The following is a 23,647-nucleotide window of genomic DNA, read 5'->3' as shown; positions in this document are numbered from 1 at the left end:
AGGGCTGTCTGAAGCCTGTGGCACTTGCCACTGGAGTAAACATAAATACAGCCCAGATCACTGCAAGGTTAATACAAATCGTCTCTCTAGAGGCCTATTTACCTCACTCTCTGTTACCTGATATTACCTGTCTAGATTGCAACAAAAAAAAAGAGGCATGCCAAAACAGTAAGAGAAAAACACAGTCCGAAGAAACAAAGTAGTCGTGAGAAGTAGACTCCAGTATGACACAGAAATCAAAATTGTCAGAGATTTTTAAATAGTTGTGATTAGAAATATGACAGGTGCTAGTGAAGAAAGGAGACATCATGCAAGAACAGGTGGGTAATGCAAGGGTAGAAGGGAAACTGAGTCAAAAGGAAAGTCTACAGTTCAGAAACACTGTAACTGAAATGAAAAATGCTTTTGATGGATCCATCAGTAGACTTGAGGTGGCTGAGGAAATATGTGAGTGAGGTTGGATATGGTTTGGTAGAAACTCCTAAACTAAAATACAAAGAGAAGAAGAGATGAATAAATCAGAACATCAAAGAATTATGCAACAATTGTGAAAGTTATGACATACATGTAATTGGAAGACCAGAGAAGAAAGAGAACGGAACAGAGGAGATACTGAAACAATAATGGCCAAGGAATTTCCAGAATTAACGACAGATCAAACCATAGATCCAGGAAGTTGAAAGGACACCAAGGAGGATAAATACTATAAAAAAAACACAAAACACACCTAGATATATCATGTTCAGACTGAACAAAGCCAAAGTTAAAAAGACAATCTTGAAAGGAGCCAGAGGGAAAAAACACATTATCCATAGAAGAACAAAGATGAGACTTAGGGTGGACTTCTCAACCGAAACTAAGCAGGCGAGAGGAGAATGCAGTGATATGTTTATAGTGTTAAAAAGAAAAACAATCAGCACAGAATTCCATATCTAGTGAAATTGCCCTTCAAGCATGAAGGAAAATTAAAGATCTTTTTTCAGATGAACAAAACCCAAGGGAATTCCTTGCCAGCAGACATGCTCTGCAGGGAATGTTGAGAGAATTGCTTCAGCCAAAAGGAAAATGATATCAGTCAGAAACCTGGATCCATGTAAAGAAAAATGAGTTTGGAGAAAAAAATAAATGAAGATAAAATGAAAATATTGATTTCTTATTGTTAATCCATCTTTAATATAACTACTCTTAGTTAAAAATAATGATAATGGGGTGAGCTTTTCACCTAGTGGTTAAAATGCCCATTGAGATGCCTATATCCTATATTGAGTGATGGGTTTGACACCTGGCTCCAGCATCTCCTAACTCTGACTCCCTGTTGACATGAACACATGGAGGCAGCAGTGATGGCTCAAATAATTGGGTTCCTGCCACCCACATGGGAGACATATTTTGAGTTTCCTGTTCCTGGATTGTGCCCAACCTAGCTCTGGCCACTGTGGGCATTTGGGGGAGTGAATAGCAGTGGATAGCAGCCATCACTCATTCTCTCTCTCCCTCTCACTCTCTCCCATAAATAAAAATAGAAATAAAATAATAGTATGAATGTTGGGTTAATTAAAGCATATGGGTAAATGAAATAAGGCATAATTATAAAATACTCAGTTTTTAAAAAGTAGAAAGCAAAAAATGGAAGAGAAAGAAAAATGCAAGCAATAGGAAAGAGTAAGAAACATTGTCCGATTACTCTAACTATATCAATAGCACTTTGGATATAAATGCTCTAATCGCATCAGTTAAAAGAGCAAGATTGTCAGACTGGTTAAAATAACCAGAAGATAATCCCACTTAAAATATAACATCAAGATAGACTTAAAATAATGACACCAACACTTTTCAAAAGAAAGCGCAAGTGCCTGTATTAATTTCAGACAAATCCATCTTCAAAACAAAATTATCAAGGATCTAAGTCTCCAAGAGGATATAACATCTTAAGCATATGTGTGCTGAAGAAGAACGCATCAACATACATGAATTAAAAACCCATATAACTGAAAGCATAAATTGAAAAATCCATTATTATATTGAAGGCCTCAACATCCCCCTGTCAGTGATCAATAGATCAAGCAAGCAGAATTTCAGAAAGGATATTGATGGCATGAACAGCACCATCAATCAATTTGACCTAATTGACATTAATAAAATAATCTACCAAACAACAGTAGAATACACAATTCATCTCAAGCTCACAGGAAACAATCATCCAGAGAGCCTACTTCTGGACCATAAAACACTTCTTAACAAATTTAAAAGAACAATAATCACACAAAGTATGCCCTGAGATTACAACAGAATTATACTAGAAATTATTTTTAAATATTTATTTGAAGGGCAGAGCAACAGAGAGATGGAGGGAGGAAGGGAACGAGGGGTGGGGAGAGAGGGAAAGTTCTTCCACCCCCTGATTCATGCTTCAAAAGGCCTCAACAGCCAGGACTAGGCCAAGACAAAGCCAAGAGCCAGGAACTCCATCCTGGTCTCCCATATGGCTGGCAGAGGCCCAAGAACTTCAGCTCTCCTCCACTGCATTCCCAGTCACCTTAGCAGGAAGCTCGATTGGAAACAAAGTAGCTGTGATTCCAGCCTGTACTCCAATATGGCAGTGATGTCCCAAGTCGTGGCAAGCTGCTGTGCCACAATGCTGGCCCCTATACTAGATATTAATGCAGAAACATGTCTGGAAAACCCCAAAATGTTTGAAAATTTAACACTTTTTAAGTAACACAGAGTTCAAAGAAGTCTTAGGAGGAATCACAAAATTTCTATTTAGTTTTAAATGAAATAAAATATGTTATCCAAATGTATGGGATGCACTCTAAGAATGTACTTAGAGTGACATTTATAGTACTAAGTACATTAAAATTTCTACCTTAGAGCACTCAATAAAGAAGAGAAATTTAGTTAAACAAGCATAAGAACAGAATTAATAAAATTTAGAATAGAAATCATGAAGTTCAAAACAGTAGAGAAAACCAGTAAAACCAAAAGCTGATTCACTGACACAATGAAGAAATTTATAAATGTATTAGGCTGACTATCCAAGAAAAAAAGAGAAGGCACAGGTCATCACTGTCAAAACAGGTGTGGAGATGATGATCTCATTTGAACATATTATACATGTAGGTGGATTTGGCCTTCTTGTAACTTTTTCTCCTTAAAGGAGACTGCAAACAGAAAAAATTGTGCTTTCCAACCTTTTTTTGCCATTGTACTTATAAAATATTGGGTGAGGGACCATCATGGTGGTGCAGCAGGTTAAGCCACAGTTGTGATGCTGGTCTCCCATGTTGGAGTGCCAGTTTGTGTCCCAGCTGCTCTGCTTCTGATCCAGCTTCCTACTAATGTGCCTGGGAGGCATCAGAATATGTCCCAAGTAACTTTGGTCCCTGCCACCCACATGGGAGACCCAGATGGAGTTCTGGCTTCAATCTGGCCCAGTCCTGTCTATCGCAGCATTTTGGGGAGTAAACCAGATCTCTCTCTCTCTCTCTCTCTCTCTCCCCTCTCTCCTCTCTCCTCTCTCCTCTCTCTCTCTGTCACTCTACCTTTTGAATAAATAAATATTTTAATTAGATGGATGACAGATTAATAAATGAATAGATGGATGGATAAAAATGGATGAATCATTGATTGATGGATGGCACATATCACTTGAAATAGGTACATGAGACTACAAATGGAGAATACTGCTGGGAGACTGGCCCAGATGTTCTAGCCACCCCATTCCTTCTGTTCTGCCTTGAAGGGTGAGAGTGGCAACATCTGCACCATCCTGGCTCCTTCATGTACATATACATGAAAAGTATTTGTCTTGTAAGATTAATAGTATTCACACGTATTCCTAGTGCATCAGGCAGAACATCAAAAGGCAGAAAGGAAGGCCCAGTTCTACCTCCCACGCCCACACCCCTTCTCCCAGTACTGCAGAGACTTCCTCCTCTGCCTCTGGTTCATCTGGGTAGAAAAGATGAGACTTACAGCTTGAAAGGAGAGTTGACCAAAATGTGTCCATCGGAGATCTGTCAGCACAGGCTGGGTGGGCAGAAACTCAGGCTCTGAGTTTTTCCAGATGGGTTTTCCAGCTGGGGAGCAGCTTCTGACATTCATTCTTGTGCCACGGGACTCTTGGCTGACTACTCCCTGAGCAAGGCAGCCTCAGACAGTAGCATTGAAGGAGTCACTTGATTAACAACAGAGGCTTGGACACTTAGGGTCCTGTCACCTGTTCAGCATGAGTCTGGGAACAGAAAGAGCGAGAGGACTGCTCCTTTCTCTCGAGGTGTTTACCACAGTGGCATGTGTGTTTATGGTCAAAATATTGTTCATCAGCACTGGAGCAGCCGAGACAGGATGAGCCCTGGACATAGAGTAGTGAACAGGCCAGATGGGGCCCCGGCCTCCTGGGACTTAGAGTCTGATGTGTGAAACACAGGTCAGTGCAGCAGGCACATTTCTGTTGACACAGAATTCCAGATTTTTCATGGAGAGATTAGAAAATTCCAGAATGAGAACGAAAAGAATTTTCATGGTTGATAGCCATTCAACTGGACGACTTTGATTTCTAAGAATTCTGAAAGGCTCTGTAACTTATAAAATAAGTTCATTTGTTGCTGTGCGTTTTCAGTCGAGCCTTTTTGGTCCTTGTGTCACCAAATCTGAGGCCTGTAAACGGTCAACCTGTGCCCCGCCAGGAAGAGCTCACTGGACCCCGCTGGTCCAGAAAGGAGTGCATTGGGTCTAAGAGAGGTTTTCAGCTCCTCATGTGCCAGACTCCTGCTTTGGTTTTCCCAGTGGGATTCTTTTTTTGCACATTTTATTGAATTAGAGTATACATACCAAGAAATGCACATAAATGTTCAGATAAATGAGTTTTGGGCCTCTTATCACAAGATTATTGAACCTGAAACAAGTAGAAGAGTCTACCAGAAGCAATGTTCTAGCATCAGCTTTAAACCCCAGCCTGAAACAAACTGCCATTTATGCCGATTTACTTCATTAATTCATTTGCTCAGTAAGTGTATGGAGCATCTTCTTTGTGCCAGCTGCTAGGCATACAAAGACAAATATGGCCTGGTCCCTGATTCAAAGTGTCCAACAGCTAAGATTTCTATATAAGTTATCTTCAAAAAGTTCATGGAAATACATATTGTGAAAAACAATGTGGATTTAAAACACTTTTGCACTAAAATAAATTTACCTTTTAATTTGACTTTCCATGAACTTTTTTTTTTTAAGATTTATTTATTTATTAACTGAAAGTCAGAGTTACACAGAGAGATGAGAGGTAGAGAGAGAGAGAGAGAGGTCTTCCATCTGATGGCTCACTTCCCAATTGGCCACTATGGCTGAAGTTGCGCCGATCCAAAGCCAGGAGCCAGGAGCTTCTTCTGGTGCAGGGGCCCAAGGACTTGGGCCATCTTCTACTGCTTTCCCAGGCCTTAGCAGAGAGCTGGATTGGAAGTGGAGCAGCCAGGTCTATGAACCGGCGCCCATATGGGATGCCAGCGCTTCAGGCCAGGGCGTTAACCCGCTGCGCCACAGCACCAGCCCCGAGCCTAGGAGTATTGAGAAAGGCTTCTGGAGGCAATAGCATCCCAGCTGGGTCTATGGGAAGGAATCAGCCAGGGGAAAGGGGAAGGGAAGGGAGGCTTTCCACGGAGCAACAGTGTGTGAAAAGATACACATATGTGAAAGAACACCCTCTGACTGGGAAACATTGGATTCCTTTTTTTTTAAGATTTTATTTTTATTTATTTTGAGAGGTAGAGTTACAGACAGTGAGAGGGAGAGACAGAGAGAAAGGTCTTCCATCAGCTGGTTCACTCCCCAAATGGCTGCAACAGCCGAAGCTGGGCCAATCCAAAGCCAAGAGCTTCTTCCTGGTCTCCCACATGAGTGCAGGGGCCCAAGCACTTGGGCCATCTTCTGCTGCTTTCCCAGGCCATAGCAGAGAGCTGGATCAGAAGAGGAGCAGCTGAGACTAGAACTGGTACCCATATAGGATGCTGTTGCTGCAGGCAGAAGATTAACCTACTGCGCCACAGCTGTCCCCAAAGCAATGGACTTCATATGTAGAAAAGACAGGGACAGAGAGAAGGGTAGGGAACTAGAACTATTGGCCGACAATGCTGCTAAGATAGATTGGGACCAGGAAGTTGTAGCTGCTTAAGGAACAAGTCCCCTATTATGTTATGAATGAGAGATTTTTGTCTTCTAAAATAGAAACTCAAATATAGCAGAATATAGGTAACGTTGTGCGAAGCTATGAAATCTACTATTTCTGTAGCCATTTAGTGCCCACACACATGCCAAAACCTATCCTGCATCTCTCATCAAAATACTTTACCTTCAAGATGACCTGGATAGACGAAGAACCAGCATAGTTAGGTGAATGCTGGGCATTAATGCCAAATGTGGTAAATTAGCCCAATCCAAGAACAGCAGTCAGCACTGTATAACTGTAGACTGATAGCATTGCTACAGAAAACTGTGCTCTTGTATTGTCAGTCTGTCATTTGACCCAAGAAGATGGCAGACCCCCAAACCAAGGTGTCATTTCTTTGAGCATCCCCGGCCAGATGGTTGAGTCCAGGGGTCAGAGGCTCCAGGGCCTAGAGAGCTGCTCCTCCAGCCTCCCCTCTCTCCAGAACCCAGTGCATCCAGGTCTTTCTCCCTAGGGCAAGGTGGTAGGTGGGACTCAGTGGTACAGAGGATAAGGAGAAGCTGCTCCTTGAATAAAAGTGTTCACTGCATTAAGTCCAGAGTGAATAAAAGACCTTCAGTAGTGAGCAGCAAAGCCCCAGAGCTAACAATGACTGTTGTGGTGTGCAGCAGGAAGCCCCAGAGGGGGGACGTTGACCCAGTTCCTGACAGCTTATTCCACCGCCACCTGGCACTTCTCTCCCTCACGGAGTTTGGGCAGGTGGCAGCTTCTGCAGTGTTAGCCCAAGAGGCGCCATCGCTCTTGGCTCTGCAGCCTCCCTACTCCAAGTGCTGAAGAGCTGACCTCCACCGGCAACTCAATGACAACAAGCCGGAGACATCAATAAAACCCATTATAAATAAGAGCACCCTTTAACGCAGGCGTGTGGCTCAGAGAATTAATTCCTCCCACCCCCTCCCAGGCAGCCTTGGTGAAATTAAAGTGGGGATTGACATTCTCACGAATTTCCCATTTCCTGCAGTGTTTATCAGGAATCTAGGTCATGGCAGCTCTGATCATTCCCATCCCGAGCAGAACACATCATAGAAGGGCAAAACCCGAAGTTTGCACAGCCCCCTCTTTTTTCTTTCTTCTCTGCCCCCTGCAGAAGAGAAGGTGTCACAGTGACAATCATGCTGACACTCTCGGCTCCAGTGACTTCAGTACCTAGGCCAGGGCTTGTATCTGAACTAAAATGGTGGTCACACTGGCTGTCAGCTGTCATCCCAAGTGGATGGTCAGCCACCTGGTTTCCCTGAGCAAAGCAGCAGGTGACCCTATGCCGCGGTAACCCCTGGACCCATTGTTCACAAGTAACTCATCCTCTCCTTTTTCTCTAGTCAGAGCATTTCCCCAATGAATGACTCTAAAATTAGTAAGAAGTCTTCCTTGATACCAACATTCATTATCTCAAAACAGTTTTTCTAAATTTATAAAATTACAGAATATAACATTTTTTTGGAAAAATAATCCTAAGAAGAGATAATGACCTATGAATCCCAGCATCTCAACATCATTATTTTCATTTCACATATTTGCTACTGGTCTCTGTCCACAGGTAGGCATTGAGTATAATTGTGATCACAATGCACATGGTATTCATGTCACCTGCTTTCTTTGACTTACTATAAGTTCTTAATAATTGTCATACTAAATAGCTGCCCAATTATATTTCTATTGGTTGCCAATTTGTGACTTCTTCAATATCCAAAGGAAAGAAAGGTATTTAGTTTCTCATAATTTTCCTACAGATAAAAATGTATCATGCGATGGCCTAGGTACTTGCTTTTGAATTTTTTTAGCAATAACCCTAGGAGTGAGATGCCTGGTTCTTGAGATTTTCTTTTTGAAGGATGATACCAGTGTGTGGTACTACTAGTAGCAAGGCCATGCCCATTTTACTTGTGAATTCAATGACTCAAGAGGAGTGCGCATGTCCCACTTCAGAGTGCCTACATTCAGTTCCCGGTTGCAGCTCCTCCACTCCAGCTGCCTGCCAGTGCAGACCCTGGCTGGCAACAGTGATGGCTCACGTCACTGGGTTTCTGCCACTCACATGGGCGACTTGAATGAGTTCTGACTCCTGACTTCACCCCAGGTCCCATCCCTGGCTGCTGCAGACATTTGAGGAATGAATCATGGATAGATGCTCGCACGCTCTCTCTCTCTCTTTTTCTCTCTCTCTCTCCCCCATCCCTGTTTCTCTCTCTCTCTCTTCCTCCCTCTCTCCCTCCCAAATACATTAAATATTAAAATATTTTAAAACAAAATATTTTTAATGATCCAAGCAATATGTTTTTGGAAACAGAGGCCAACTTTGGGTGAGCCTCCTTATCACATTATGATCTACACTGGGCAGGCCTAATTGGAGGCATAAGGAAGAAAAAGAGTGAAAAATGAGAGGAGAGGGAATTTTTGCAGAGTAGCTGCCGGCCCATGACTCAGCATTCTGTCCTTCACCCGTTGCTATTTCTGGCAGGGTGAGGAGACTGTCTGAATGGGAGACACTGGAAGGTCCAGCCTCAAAACAGAAGCTGCTCCCGCTTAATGAGGAGACAGTTGGAGGTCAGATAGACACAGGCTAACTCTATGAGAGAGCCAGAAATAACTCAGTGTGGGCTGCTTTGGAAGAAGCATCCAGCTAGCACCGGAAAGGAGTCTTTAATCCGTCAAAAATCTGCAGGCATTGATCTCCTCTCTTTGCCTTCCATCGTCTTTCTGGGGCACACTTGCTGTGAGTCACTGGCCAAAGACAAATCTTCTGACAGATATTGAAGCAGAGAGTGGTGTGGGGAGATCGGGCTACCTAAGGAAGAAAGCTTCATGGGAAATTATTGACTAGTGAAGTGCCCAGGTTGCAGCAGGGGAGAGGGGCGCTCAGCACAGAGGAGGCAGGTGTGCCAGAACACACGTGTTCAAGCAAGGCTGAGGCCTGACCAGGAGCCAGCGAGGGTGTGGAGATGTGCTGATGAGTCTCCTCTTCGGGAATATCCCTGCTGACTGCCCAGACAGGTAGAATGACCATTGTGCCCAACCTTGGGACAGCAGTTACAATTTAAGAAGTGTGTTTTAAAACACATGTGAGACGTGACACTGAGTGCCTAAGGCAAGGCATCAGCTGTGATGAGATGCAAGCCCCCTGGGGCCTACGTACTTACCAGATGCTCAGGGATTCTGTCCCTAGAGCCAATGCGTTGCCCTGATACCACACAGTCTCCGCTGTATAAAATCTGCATTTGGGGTAGCCTTTACTCCACAGCAGTTCAAAATCAAAGGAGAGGCATGGAGATGGTGGGTTCCCCGGGAGCCTCGTTACCTGCGTTGCAGGGAGTTCACACCCCCAGGGACTTCTTTCTCTTTGGGGTGGTAGAAGGTAAAGCAGCACTCGATGCTGCTGACTGGCAGGGCCTTGCTGTCTTTCGTGGTCTCCCTGGAAGGCAGATGCTGAGGAAGGGAGAACAGCAGAGCTCTGGGGCTCTGTGGTCTCGGACAACTCACTGACCCTCCCTAAGCCTTGCCCTTAGATGGTAATCCTTGCTGCACAGACTGGCGTGAGAATTGAATGAGATGGCTCACGCAGACCTCAGTGCAGAGAAGGGGTGACGTTGTGAGCCTCGGAACGCATGCTCCTGCTTCCTGTCAGCCTCCTCGCGGCCCCCCGGTCTGTTTCACATCCAATCAGCAGCCATTGTAACTGCCAAAAGGATTGTGCCAGTTTTTCTTATCGTGATTTTTTTTTTTTCGAATCTCTCCTAGGAGGTGCTTGAACTTGCTTTCTCCATCTTGTATGACTCCAACTGCCAACTGAACTTCATTGCTCCTGACAAGCATGAGGTAAGGGTCTCTGCGGAGTTAATTTGGGAGAGAATGTTATGTCTTCTCCAGAAAAGGGAGAAGGAAGAATATTGGCAAGATGAAATTTCATTTGAAAAAAAGCCTGTCTGAGAAAATCATGAACAAAGAGCCATCTTGTTGATTTGTCACAGAATCAAAATCTCTTAGAAAAACTGTTACAACAGGTTCTGTTTCTTAATAGCTTAAAGATCATGATCAAGAAAAAAAGCTGGCCAGCGCCACAGCTCACTAGGCTAATCCTCTGCCTTGCGGCGCCGGCACACCGTGTTCTAGTCCCGGTCGGGGTGCCGGATTCTGTCCCGGTTGCCCCTTTTCCAGGCCAGCTCTCTGCTGTGGCCCGGGAGTGCAGTGGAGGATGGCCGAGGTGCTTGGGCCCTGCACCCCATGGGAGACCAAGAGAAGCACCTGGCTCCTGCCTTCGGATCAGCGCAGTGCGCCGGCCGCAGCAGCCATTGGAGGGTGACCCAACGGCAAAGGAAGACCTTTCTCTCTGTCTCTCTCTCACTGTCCACTCTGCCTGTCAAAAAAAAAAAAAAAAAAAAAAAGGAAAAGAAAAGAAAAAAAGCTGTGTAAATGCCCCAGGCCCAGCAAAGGTGTCATCGCTATCCCAGCTGAAAAGATGGTCCTGGCTGGAGCTTTGGTTTTCATTGAGTATTTAATTTCCAGATAAACTAGTTCTCTATATCTCAAAACATCTGATGAAGAGGTTTTCTACCAGATTCCTCAAAGCTATTTTGTACGGTCTGCTGGTGGGATTCTATTTTCTTGAAGCTTTCATTGCCTTTTGACATCTTGTGATAAGTGTAATTTGTTTCTCTTTCTGAAGCATGCAGTCAGCTGCATTTAAAATATTTAGCATACATCTAGGAAAATGAATTTGTAAGATCAAGTACCCGTTATGGTTGATTTAACTTTTTCTCTTGTAAACTAGAGCCCAGCATCGTGCTTGAGACTTTGTATTTTTAGATAATACCACTCGAATTTTTGTTTTGCATGCAGTTGCATAAACAGCTTTTAGAAAGAAAGGGAACATTTTAACAGAATCTGACTTTTGTTTCCAATTTCCCCTAGGAGATTTAGCTCATTTAGAAGTTATTCAGTACTATCTGGTTTTCACTGGTTTGAAGCTTTTGAATAAAATTGTACATCCCAAAGAAAGAGAAAAGATTAGATACAAATCCTGCATTTAGAATGGTCCTGAAGTATAATTCAGTGTCATTTGACATTTAATTTGCATAAGGGTAAGACTCTGTCTTCATCGTTCTCAAAATAGATGCCGATTCTACTGTTCTGTTTTTAAATGAAATTGCGGTTATGCACAGGCCACCGAGTTCAAGATGTATAGAGCTGTACAGAAAACTACATAAAACAGTGGAAACTTTAGTGTTACTTAAATCAATTCAAGGCTGTTTTTTCAGTGTGCACTAAGTCCAGATAGGAATGCATGCTGTGGGACTGCCACATTTGTACCACTTCTTGTTGATACAATATGGGGGAAAACACCAGACACTTGTGAATACATTTGACTTCTTCAGATCACTTTTGTATCTGTCACCTCATTCTATTTTCATCACTGTCCCCTAAAATAGAAAGTTAGTTTTATACTCTCCCATGAAGGGGAGAGAGACTTCCCAAAACTGTATGCGTCAGTGATATAAAGGATAACAGAAGTTGCAAGGAACCCAGCTTGCTCTCTGCTGAGCACCACTAAATGCTGTGTGTATTTCACCTTTCTTGGTTTTTACTTATCTCTAAAAGAAACAAAATAGTATTATCCCCATTTTATAAACAAGAGACCTGAGGCACCAGACCTGGCTGTTGCAGCCATTTGGGAAATAAACCATTGAAATGAAGAGCGCGCTCTCTCTTTCATTTCTGATGCTCCACCTTTCAAATAAATAATTCTTTTTAAAAAAAGAGTACCCAGTAATTTTGACCATCAGGAAGTAGGCAGCAGAGGGCTACTTCCTGACTCTGCTGAGAAGCTCAAAGGCACAGCTGGTTACCTTTGGCTCCAGAGTGGGAAGTGGCTGTCATGGTGCAGACTTCCTAGATGCACGGGACAGGCAGAGAGTAGCTCATTAGAACAGGGACCACGAGTGGAGTCAGGAAAGAAGCAAGTGTGGCCTAACTTTGGGTCCAGAAGTGTTGGGACATATCCCATCATACCTTTAAGTCAGACTCCCTGGTGGGATGTTAGACAGATTGCTGGAGTGGTGCAGAATTCGAGTCTTCCATTCTTGCATGGAAGAGCATAGGCACTGGAGTCAGGTGGTCTAGGTGCGGATCCCACCCATTCAGCCATGACTGAGTCACCAGTAAGTAACTTCTCTGTGCCTCCGTTCTCTCCTCTGTGAAACAGAGATGATGAGAGAAGTGCCAAGTGCACAGAAATGCTGTGAATATGCCAGAACATGGTAGGCAAAGCCCTTAGGCCACAGCCTTGCACATAGTAAGTATTCACTAAATGGTAGTTATTTTTACAGCTGCTGTCACTGCCATCAGTAATGATCCCTGTCGCCCCCTTCTCCTGCCAGTACTGTATCTGGACGGATGGGTTGAATGCACTGCTTGGGAAGGACATGATGAGCGACCTGACGCGGAATGACCTGGACACCCTGCTCAGCATGGAAATCAAGCTCCGCCTCCTGGACCTGGAAAACATTCAGATCCCCGACGCACCCCCGCCCATCCCCAAGGAGCCCAGCAACTACGACTTTGTCTATGACTGTAACTGAAGTGGTGGGGCCTGGCCACGCCCCCCTCCAAAACTGGAAAATCTAGCTAACAGGAGAGAGGAATGAAAACACGCCCACGCCTAGGAATCCTCTTTTGGAAAAGGGAAGCTCTAGGTCAACACTTCTCGCAGCCTCCTCTCTGGCCCCAGCATTTTGTGGCCCCTGCCTGGTGTCTTGCTCACCTCCCTGACTCTGTCTCTAGATTCCACTGCTTTAGATCACCTCCCGTTGCTGCAGTCCAGTGGTGGGACAAGAGCAAAAGTCACCACCAGTAAGAGAGCAAAAGGGCCCTTCTAGCCGAACCCCCTCTTCCTTCATGGAGTAGGAAAACCAGCAGCCCCAGACTGCCCCCAGACTTGTCCTGCACACCAAGGGCAGGTGCACAGGAGGCAGCCTAGCTGCTCGATGAGAAGACAAACCAAACACCACATCCTCCATCTCCTTCTCTCTAAGGTCAACTCACACTACCAGTTCCATTAGAATTGAGAACTGCTTTCAAAACTCTCTCCTCCATCCCGACTTTGACCTTCCCCTGGTCCTTTTGGCCCCAAGAGCAGCAGCAACAGCAGCAGCAGCAGCAGCAGCCTCATCATAGTCCTCGCCAGCACTGGCTCTCCCAGACAGCCCACAGGACAAGGGCCCACGCTAACCTCGCGTCTGCACTGTGACCGTGACCAACCTTCCCTCTGCACTAGCTAGTCTTGGGTTTCCTCTCCCTGCCCCAGCCCAGACCTGCCTTCTTCATTTCCACACACGCTCCTAGCCTCTTAGCTGAAAGCACAAATGGTGAAATCAGTAGTTATGCTCCATCTCTAATAGACTAAACCTAAAAGCCTCTCTGTCAGGCATTGCTCTCTGAGGGTTTGGTGTGACCTTCTCCTGAAGGGTCCTGGTGCAACACAGGTCCGCAGGATGGTCCAGACATCCAAGTTTACATCATTGTAATTATTACAGGTATTTACGTTCTGCAAGGGTTTGGGGTTCAGTTTGTTTTTTTGTTTGTTGTTTTTCTTTTTCCTTTTGTTTTTGTACAAAAGAGTCTAACATTTTTTGCCAAACAGATATATATTTAATGAAAAGAAGAGATACATAAATGTGTGTACTTTTCAATTTTTTTTAATTATTTTAATCCCAAACATCTTCCTAAGAATAACATTCCCTTAAACATGCTGTGGAATAAACTTAATTGTGATGACTTGGGGTGCTGGTGCTTTGGTTTGGTAACTTGAGTTCTTGCTAGCCAATCATCAGTATCACCCGGGAGCTTGTTAGAAATGCAAAATATGAGACCCCCGCCCTTTCAGACCTACTGCAAGTGGTTCAGTGCACATTAGTTTCAGAAACATTGGTCTAGGGGACTCTGAGCATCAGTCAAGAGCTTCGCTTCCTAGAAGACCATGTCTCATTGAGAAAAATGAACCCGCTGTGTGGAAGTATGACCTGTTCATGGTGCATTGCTGACTCTTGACTATGACTCTCTTTTTTTACATATTTATTTTTTTCTTTCTTGCCATTATATGCAGTCTTCAAAAAGTTCATGGAAAGTGTGTATTTTGGGAAAAAAAATGGATTTCACAATTTCTTTACACCAAAGTAAACTTATCTTTTTTTTTTTTTTTTTTTTTTTTTTTTTTTTTTTTACAGGCAGAATGGACAGTGAGAGAGAGAGCGACAGAGAGAAAGGCCTTCCTTTGCCATTGGTTCAGCCTCCAATGGCCACCATGGCCAGCACACCGCGCTGATCCAAAGGCAGGAGCCAGGTGCTTATCCTGGTCTCCCATGGGTTGCAGGGCCCAAGTACTTGGGTCATCCTCCACTGCACTCCCGGGCCTCAGCAGAGAGCTGGCCTGGAAGAGGGGCGACCGGGACAGAATCCGGCACCCCGACCGGGATTAGAACCCGGTATGCCGGCACCACTAGGCGGAGGATTAGCCTAGTGAGCCGCGGCGCCGGCCTTAAACTTATCTTTTACCTTCACTTTTCCCTGAGCTCTCTGAAGTACTCTCATATAATATACAAAACTGGAAAAGTTAAACCATGGCAGTTTTGAAGGAGCACATTTAGCCGTGAAAACAAATGCAAACCAACAGACCCGGAATAAATTAAGCCAGAGCTAAATAAATCTAACTGTAAATTAATACATTGGAGATCAGAGCTCCACAAAGAATTTTTCTTAGGTCAGTTCTACTGATAGCATCATGTGGATCATTAACTACGAGGGCGGGGCTGGACGTGAGGGCAGAAGAGCCCAAGTGTGCAGAACTGAGCAGGGTGTGTCACAGGCGTCTCTGGACTCACAGTACATGCTGTACAGGCTGATGACTGCTCTGTATGGTCATCAAGATGTGCGGTTGTAGGCCGACCTGGTGTGAGATGACATGGTCCAGGGCACTCCATAAATGGCAGCAAAAGCTCTACCGTGCTGCATAGTAATCCACAGGGAGTCATTCTTGCCATCAGAGCTCCCACACCTGACGGTCAGATTAGCAATTCCTTTAGCATTAAGCTTCGGTGTTATTAACATGTATGCCTTTCATGCCAGGTGCATGCATTGATCTACCCATCATCATGGTAAAATGATGAATGAGGTCAAAGAAAACAGAGTCACTATATTTTACTGAGGCATGATAAATTACAAGACCTTACCCATGAAGATGAAAATGGCCTGGACCAAGATATCTGTGGTCCCGGAACTCTGAGTTTAAGAGATTGATCGGTTGTGTGACACTGGGAAGAGCCATCCCCCATCTCTGGCACTTCTGTTGATGCATTATGTAGAAACAAACCCTCTCAGGACTATTGAAAAGGGCATGCTCCTGTGTCACCCTAGACTCTCCTCCCCTGGTCTGTGAGCCCCTGAGGCTGCATCCGATTCATTCTCTAGTCTTCCCTTTTCTGGCAAGGTGGTCAAAGGTTACTGCCCATATACGGCTGCCTCATCTTCGCTTTCCAGGTTGCCCAAGGCTTTTTGCCCATTTAGTGAGCCTAGCACCCCAAGCTCAGCTCCCGTTGCCCACGGTTTCCAGGTCTAGGCAGATAAGCCAAGTTCAAGGCAGATGTGAAGCAGCAAGGCTGATTTTGTCAAGCCACCCAAGTTGACTTCTCTAAGTTTTGTACTTGAAATAAAATTGATCATTTATTCTTATTCAAAGCCCACAGGAAGAAGGGTAATTTGCCCTCTCCAGCCACTATGACTACTTTTAAAGGTAGGAAAACCTAGTAGTTGTTGCAAAAGAGAAAGCACAGAGCTGAATGTTTCTTGAAGCTATTTGCAAGTCTGTTCTAACTCTGATTACATGCTGAAGCATGACCTGCCTTCCTGCTTGGATAAAGAGTGAGGCAGCCCATTGTCCCTAGTGTCATACACACCTTTTATCCATTTTGTTTTAGTTTTGAAGATATCTAACAGGTAACATAAACTTTTGACTTTAAGGAGGAAATAAAAACATCCATTCAATAATCAAAAGTGTTATTAGAACTAAACACTAGTACTGCAACAAGAACGAGCTTTGTAAATTTAGGGAAAACACAGCCCAGTCATTTTGTCAAATATAAAACCAAATAGCTGGGGGAGTGGTATAGTGGGTAAAGCCCCACCTGTATGGCTAACATCCATGGGCACCAGTTCAAGTCCAGGCTGCCCCACTTCCAATCTAGCTCCTACTAATACACCTGGGAAAGCAGCTGAAGATGGCCCAAGTATTTGGGCTCCTGCCACCCATGTGAGAAACCTAGATGAAGCTCCTGGTTCCTGACTTCAGCCCTGCCCAGCCCAGCCCTGGCCATTGCGGTCATCTGGGGAGTGAGCCAGCAGATGGAAGGTCTCTCTCTCCCTCTGTGTCTCTCCTTCTCTCTCTGTAACTTTGCTTTTCAAATAAATAAATCTTTAAAAAAAAAAAAGCCAAAACCCCTGTCATAGTGTGGCAAATGACATTGTATAAATTATCTACAAAGTAGATCAGTAAAACAAAGGGTGTAACCAATACTTTGAAGAAGAAAGTAAAGGAAAACAAGAGGAGAAATTCAAGTTAGGTCTTGAAATAGAGATGGGCATGTGGTGCAGCAGTTAAGATACTACTTCTGATGCCCACATCCCATGTCAGAGTGCCTGGGTTCAATTCCATTGCCAGTGAGCACCCTGGGAGGCAGCAGGTGATAGCTCAATCCTTAAGTCACCACTTCCCATGTGAGACACCCAGATTGAGTTCTGAGCTCCTGGCTTCAGCTATTGTGGACATTTGGGGAGTGAACCAGCAGATGAGAGATCTCCGCCTTCTACTATGTCTCTCTCTAAATATCTCTCTCTCTGTCTCTGCTTTTCAAATAAAAACATAAAAGAAGAAGTTCACCATGGAAGAGATGAACTTTCTAGATAGAGCCAAAACAACAGATAGAGCTTAGAATCATAAAACTTGTGACTACTCAAGAACGTGGGAGTATTTGGTGTGGTTAGTACGTAGGATACATGGGGAGAGCAAAGAGAGATAATACTGTAGAGGAAGAAAGGCATAAAAGTCTCTTGAGAGCAAAGGAGTGCATTAAGAGAAATGACATCAGATTTGCCATTTAGAGATACCACAAACACTCGGGGGAAAAGTTTGGAAGGGGAGAAAATTGGAATCAGAGATCTTGGCAAGGAGATTAGTGAAATTGTCCCAGGCAAGAACCATTTGAGCCCAGACCTTAGCATCAGCAATGGGAATAGAGAGAAAGGCACAAGTTATCACAAATGCAGAATGAGCTGGAAGCAAACCCGATTAAGCAGGGAGTAAGAGAGAGAGAAAGCAGAAGATTCCTAAGCTTCTGCAGTGGGTGGATAAGCAGATACCCAGGCAGGTATCCATAACCAGGAGAAGAAAGACGAAGAGGAGATTTCAGGGAGTGATGACATGAACATCTCCAAACAGAAACATAAGACAGAGCAAGTCAGTTAGCCCCCGTGAGACTCTCCACTTAAAAAACGTAAGCCTCATGACTTGAGAGCACTATAAACCAGGTGTCTGCAAACTGTCCATCAAAAAGCAAATCCCCTGTCCTACACACTCTCGCTGTCTGGCCCTCCCCATGTCTTCCTGTCCCTTATTACCCTTGGAGGTCTGAGAGTGGAGGGTTTTTAGTGCAGCTTAGCTGACCTGTCTCAGCCAACTCAGCCTGTTGTGTGGGAAAGAAAAATAAGCGAGGGAGGAGAAGAATGGAAAAACTAATAATTTTAACATTCCTTTTGAAGCATGGGCTTGAGAAAATATAATAAAATCACAAATTATGGTGTAATCCCATATGAAAATATGCCCTAAATCTTCTGTTTAATGTACTTAGATTTTTCATACTGACTACATATGTAAACAAAAACCACTTCAAGTTAAGTGCTTTTTGATTCAGAAAAATAATCAGAATATATTCAGATATGTAGGGAAATTATTCCACAAGAAACTTGGTATAAAGGTAGTTGTTCCACTTGAATGTTAAACCTAAATCTTGTCTTTGTGGAAGCTAGTGTAAATAAGGAAGCAAATTAGATATGTAGCTCTCATTTTCTTTATTTTTGTTTCTTCTTCTGTGAACGTTTTATTCTCTCATAGGAAAGCATCCTCTCCACAACCCGAAATTTTGGGGATGACATAATTTTAGAAGACACACCTCCTGCAGTAGCTTCTCTTAGCAAGTAATGTTCTTCTGTTTTGCAGAATAAAAAATACTGCCTTTAGCCCCTCAAGGGATGAAAGTAAAAAGGCACCAAAGAAGGGACCATTTGAGCCCTGTAGTAAGTCTAAGGACAAAGTAACAGAAAAATCAGAAGAGGGTTTGGGAGCAGAGCAAGATAGACTTGGCCACAGAAAGGCTCAGAAACGCATGGGGTACATCCAGTACTGAAACCAAGCCCTATTCAGTGCCTTTGATGCGAACACTAGAAGCCATCAAGTTCTAGTCTCCCAGCCTCTGTCTCTTGGCTTAAAGTCTTCCTGCCCCACTTTTATGATTGCAAATAAACTTCTTAAAAAAATAGCTCACTGAATTGACGGGATGACTCTACACTGTTCCTGAACATAAGACTCATTAGATCATTTCTCTCCCCCATAGATAACATGTTGATGTTTGTTCTTGTCTTGAGGGGTTTCTTTTCCATGAACCTCAGGCTCCAAGCAAGAAGGAACACACACCTGTCTGACTGGAGCCCACCTTGCCCTCATCAAAGTTCCCAAAGGGGCACGCTACCATTCACCAATCAAAAGAAGGCCAATAGCACTGCAGACCAAACAGGGACTTGGACATGAACTGAACGTTCACCTCCCAACCCCACCTTCAATCTATAAGAAACTTTATCCCTAACCCCTCAAGGAGCCAGGAAATAGAGAGCAGCCTGACTCCTTGCTCTGTGCTTTGCAATTAACACCTACTTTCCTCCACCACCCTGTTGTCGCAAATTGGTTTGCCGCAAATGGATTGAGAAGACCTAGTTTGGGAGTGTTCTGTAACAGGACTAGAAAATAGGCCCTAGGCTAAGTGAGTGAATAGGGGCCACGAAACAGCACAGCAGAAATCAATGGGATTTTTATTAAACACCCACTATGCACCTCCCATAATGCCCGATCTGCAAAAGTCAAATAAGAAATGGGCTCCGTCTTCAAGAAGCTCATAATCTAGGATATGAAATAGAGACAAATAAATGCAATACATGGCTAAGAGAAGCATAATGTACAAATTCTTAGGCAGCACACAGAGCAGTAGGTAACTGCGTTAGCCTGAAGGAAGTAAGGCCTGAGAGAGTTGGAAGGATGAGCAAAAATCCATCAAATGACAAGAGAAAGAATTGGCTCACTCCATGCTCATCCTGTGAGTCTCAATTTGACTCAGTTCCTGTACAAGATATTTCCTGGGCATCAAAGGGATTCTGGTGACTGGCGTTGTGGCATAGTGGGTAATGCCTCTGCCTGCCATGCGTACATCCTATGTAGGCATCAGTTCAAGTCTCATCTGCTCCACTTCCAATCCAGCATCCCTGCTAATGGCCTGGGAAAACTAGCAAAGATGGCCCAAGTGCTTGGGCTCCTGCACCCACATAAGAGACCTGGAATAAGCTCCTGGTTTCTGGCTTCAGCTTAGCCCAGCCCTGGCCTTTGCGACCATCTCGGGAGTGAACTAGAGGATGCAAGAAATCTCTTTCTCTGTCTCTCTTCCCCACCCCATCTCTGTTCTTCCCCCTCTCTCTGTAACTCTGACTTTCAAACAAATAATCTTTAAAAACAAGTGTTCCCATAGGCACATAAGCTTACCCCATTCTGCAAATGACTGATTATTTCACCATCTTTCTCACTTAATCCTGAGGAGGAGGAACCAGGCTAATTGTGTTCACCACTCTTAGACTTTCCCTTTAGCACGGTATCAGCACAGAGCCATGTTCCATAAACACACTCATCCCATAATATTCATGGGGATTTGTTCCAGGACCCTATGAATACAAAAAATCAAGCATGTTCAAGTCCCTTCTAGAAAATGGCATAGTATTTACATGTTGCACACATCCTCTTGCATGTTTGCACACTCTAGGAGTGTGTGGTTAACCTACCAGTTAAGACACCTGCATCCCACCTTGGATTGCCTGGGTTAAATTTCCAGCTCCAGCTTCCAATTCCAGATCCCCACTAATGTGGACCTTTGAAGGCAGCACTGACGCCTCCAGTCATTGGGTTCCTGGCACCCATGTGGGAAACCTGGCTCCAGACCAGACCAGGTCATTATAGGCATTTGGGGAGTGAATGAGTGGATGAGGACTGGTTCTCTCTGTCTGCCTCTCAAATGAACAAATAAAAATTTTAAAATGTTCCAGGTTAATTGTAATACCTAATGCAATGTAAATGCTATGTAAATAGTTATTGTACTGCATTATTTAGAGAATAATGAGAAAAATCTATGCATATTTAAAACTGATGCTATTTTCCCCAAATGTTTTTGATCAATGGTTTGTTGGTTGAATCCTCCAATGCAGAACCCATGGGTGCGCAGAGCCAGTTATCCTCTCTAAAAAGAGCTGATGAAGGGCACTGCGGGAAGCACTAACAGCGTGAGGCATTAGAAAGAGGAAACTTGTTTTGGCTGGAACAGAGAGGGATGTGGGGAAGGGAATACCATATAAAATGAGCTGGGAGAAGATAAAGGACCCTGAATCGCACGCCAGGAAGCTGGAAACGTATCCTTCAGGTAACCAGGAGCCCCTGACATACGTCACTTTGGTGAGTGATGTGACCAGATTTGCACTTTAAGATCATTCCGTTGTCACACCAGCAGTAGCACAAAGGATGAGTCAGGAGAGAGGGGGAGGAGAGACACAGCTAACCAGGGGTCAAAGTGCATCTCCTTTAAAGAAGGCTGGATGGATCAGTCACCTGGTCAAATGGCCAGGAGAAAGCTGAGTTTGACAGAGATTAGATATGAGGTGCTGTAAGAGATAAAATCTGATGATTTTTACAAAAGCCATAAAAATTAGACAAAACATACATTTTTTCAAGTCTAACATTTAAATACAAAAGAAATAAAATATTTCTCAAATTGGCTGAAAAAGCAAAATACAGACACATGCAAGTTATTAAGATGTGAGCCTCAAACAAAAGGACATAGAATAATTGAAAATACAGAAATGAGCAAATATACAAGAGTAGTTCAAAACATTCATGGAAAACGCACGTTATCTTTCAATTTCATTTTCCATGAGCGTTTTGAGGTGCCAGTGAATACCAAGTTCCTTTGGGGTTAGTGAGGACAGGAGATGGCATGGAAGGAGCAAATAAACATCAGGTAAAATAAAATTGAAGATAAAAATATATGAAAAGGGAAGTTATTTTATAATATTCTTTTATATTGATAAGATTTACCATGTTGATAAGAGTGACAAGAAAATCAACAAGCCAAATAAAATTGCCCTGGAATGTATAAACCAAAAAATATTGAAAATATTAGAACCAAAATGTGTGACTTTCCTACCTATCAATAAGAGGGAAAACATAATAAAGAAATTAATTCAATAATAAATAAAAAGCAGAAACAATGAATTACATATATGAGAGATTTAATGAGCATCATTTCCTAGATAACATATGTTTGATTAATATGATTAACCAGATCCAATAGATATTTCAATACATGTAATCTACAAAATTGTACATCCTTTACACTTTGGAATATGTTCAAAATTAATTGTGTAGTTGGCTACAAAGAAAATCTGTATGCCAGGAGAGAAAAAAATAAGATGAATGACTCCTGCTTCTACCAGGATATGCAAAACATCTTCTCCCCAAAATTATTTTAAATGCATCAAAAAAAACTTTAAATCAAAGATATGTATCTGAACTTCCAGTGACAAGGAGAAAACTTAAATCCAAAGCACTGAGTTTGTAGCTTAGATTGCTGCTTCCCAGAGGGCTGCTGGTCAGAGGTATGGGCTCACAGGATATATATCAGGCCTCCTGTACATGCTAGATAAGTGGAAAGGATGTCTTCGTGTAAAAGCCAGGACCCCAAGAAGGCTACCCTTGGTTGAAGATGGGATGAGGAAAAAAAATCTATCCTTGGGCTTAGGAAGACAACATGAGATCTTACCTGTCTGGATGGGCTCTGAGTGGGAAAAAAAAAAAAAAAGAAACTTCCCTGATATTTTTAAAAGATAGGCCTATAACTCACATTGATTTCAGATTTAAATTAAAACCACACCTATAGTCTACTTGAGAGACTGACATAAAACATGGTCCTAGGCAGAGATGGGACGTATGGCAGAAGTAAAAGAAAATTTATCCTGGGTATCAGCCCCACAAACCAAACTAGGAATTTCCACAAAAAATTAAATGCAATTTAAAAGTTGTGCTTACAGTGAAAATAGCATAAAGCAAACCCAGCTGAAAAGGAATGGAGACGACTCCTAGAACAGAAAAAAGACATCAAAAGCAATAAACCATGAAGAGCATAAACATTCAGTGACATGATAAACAGGCTAGACACAACTGAAGAGAGGATCAATGACCTCAAAGATACATCTGAGTAAAATACCCCCATGGCAGTACAAAGAAATTAAAGGTGAAAGATGAAGTGAGTGGAGGAATTTTAATTGGAGCTCCAGGAGAGAACAGGGAAAGGTAAAAACGTAATCTTTTCAGCAATAATGGCTAAGGATGCACCACTAAAACATAAATCCTTAGATGAAGAAAACCAAAAATGCCATGCAGGATAAGTAAATCTACAGCAATAAAAATCATAGTGAACTGCAAAACACCAAAGACAAAATGTTAAATAGCTAAAGAGAACAGATGGATTACCTTCAAAGGAACAGTTAGACTAACAGCTGTTCTCTCAATAGCAACCACAGAGAAGTACTGCATTTTCACGTCACAGCATTCAATAAAAGTTATGGTTCCTGAACAACACACCAGGATACACAGCAGGGCAGCCTACCAGGAAGGGCCACAGCCCAGGCCCTTCCTGACAACTTGGGAACAAGGCATGGATGTTTCTACAGTCCAGCCACCGTCTCCAATGTGATGAGGAGGCCGGCACTACAGCACCAGTCCAGGGGCCCTGCCACGGGAATCTGAGTGTAACAGGATCGGGTCTTCAAAGCACTGAGGGAAAATGACTCCACACTGGAATTTTATTCCAGTTACACTGTCACTCAGGAAGGAAAAGAGGTGGGTTCTTGGCCTAGCAGTTAAGACATCTGCATCCTATATCAGACAGCTTATATTCAAGTCCCAACCCTGCTGCCGATTCCAGCTTCCTGCTTATGCACACACCCTGGGAGGCAGCAGGTGATGGCTCAAGTGGCTGGGTCCCTGCCACCCACAGATTGAGTTGCTGGCTCCTGGGTTTGGGC

At 43.4% G+C, this 23,647-nt stretch overlaps 1 protein-coding gene across 9 annotated transcripts in view; it reads left to right on the top strand.

Annotated features, from left to right (window-relative positions):
- The window catches only part of ELMO1 (engulfment and cell motility 1), a 573,401-nt gene extending 559,414 nt beyond the window's left edge, over positions 1 to 13,987 (top strand). For all 9 annotated transcript variants that reach the window (XM_070059727.1, XM_070059724.1, XM_002713762.5 and 6 more), the window contains 2 exons: positions 9,956 to 10,033; positions 12,592 to 13,987. In XM_070059727.1, the coding sequence (XP_069915828.1) occupies positions 9,956 to 10,033; positions 12,592 to 12,792 (279 nt within the window). In that variant the 3' untranslated portion in view covers positions 12,793 to 13,987. The remainder of the gene's footprint in view (positions 1 to 9,955; positions 10,034 to 12,591) is intronic.
- The last annotated feature ends 9,660 nt before the right edge of the window (positions 13,988 to 23,647 follow it).

Source organism: Oryctolagus cuniculus, chromosome 16 (assembly GCF_964237555.1).
Source record: "Oryctolagus cuniculus chromosome 16, mOryCun1.1, whole genome shotgun sequence".
NCBI classification, from domain to species: Eukaryota; Metazoa; Chordata; class Mammalia; order Lagomorpha; family Leporidae; genus Oryctolagus; species Oryctolagus cuniculus.
Note: the sequence above shows the minus strand (reverse complement) of the source record. Positions and strands in the feature narration are given on the sequence as shown.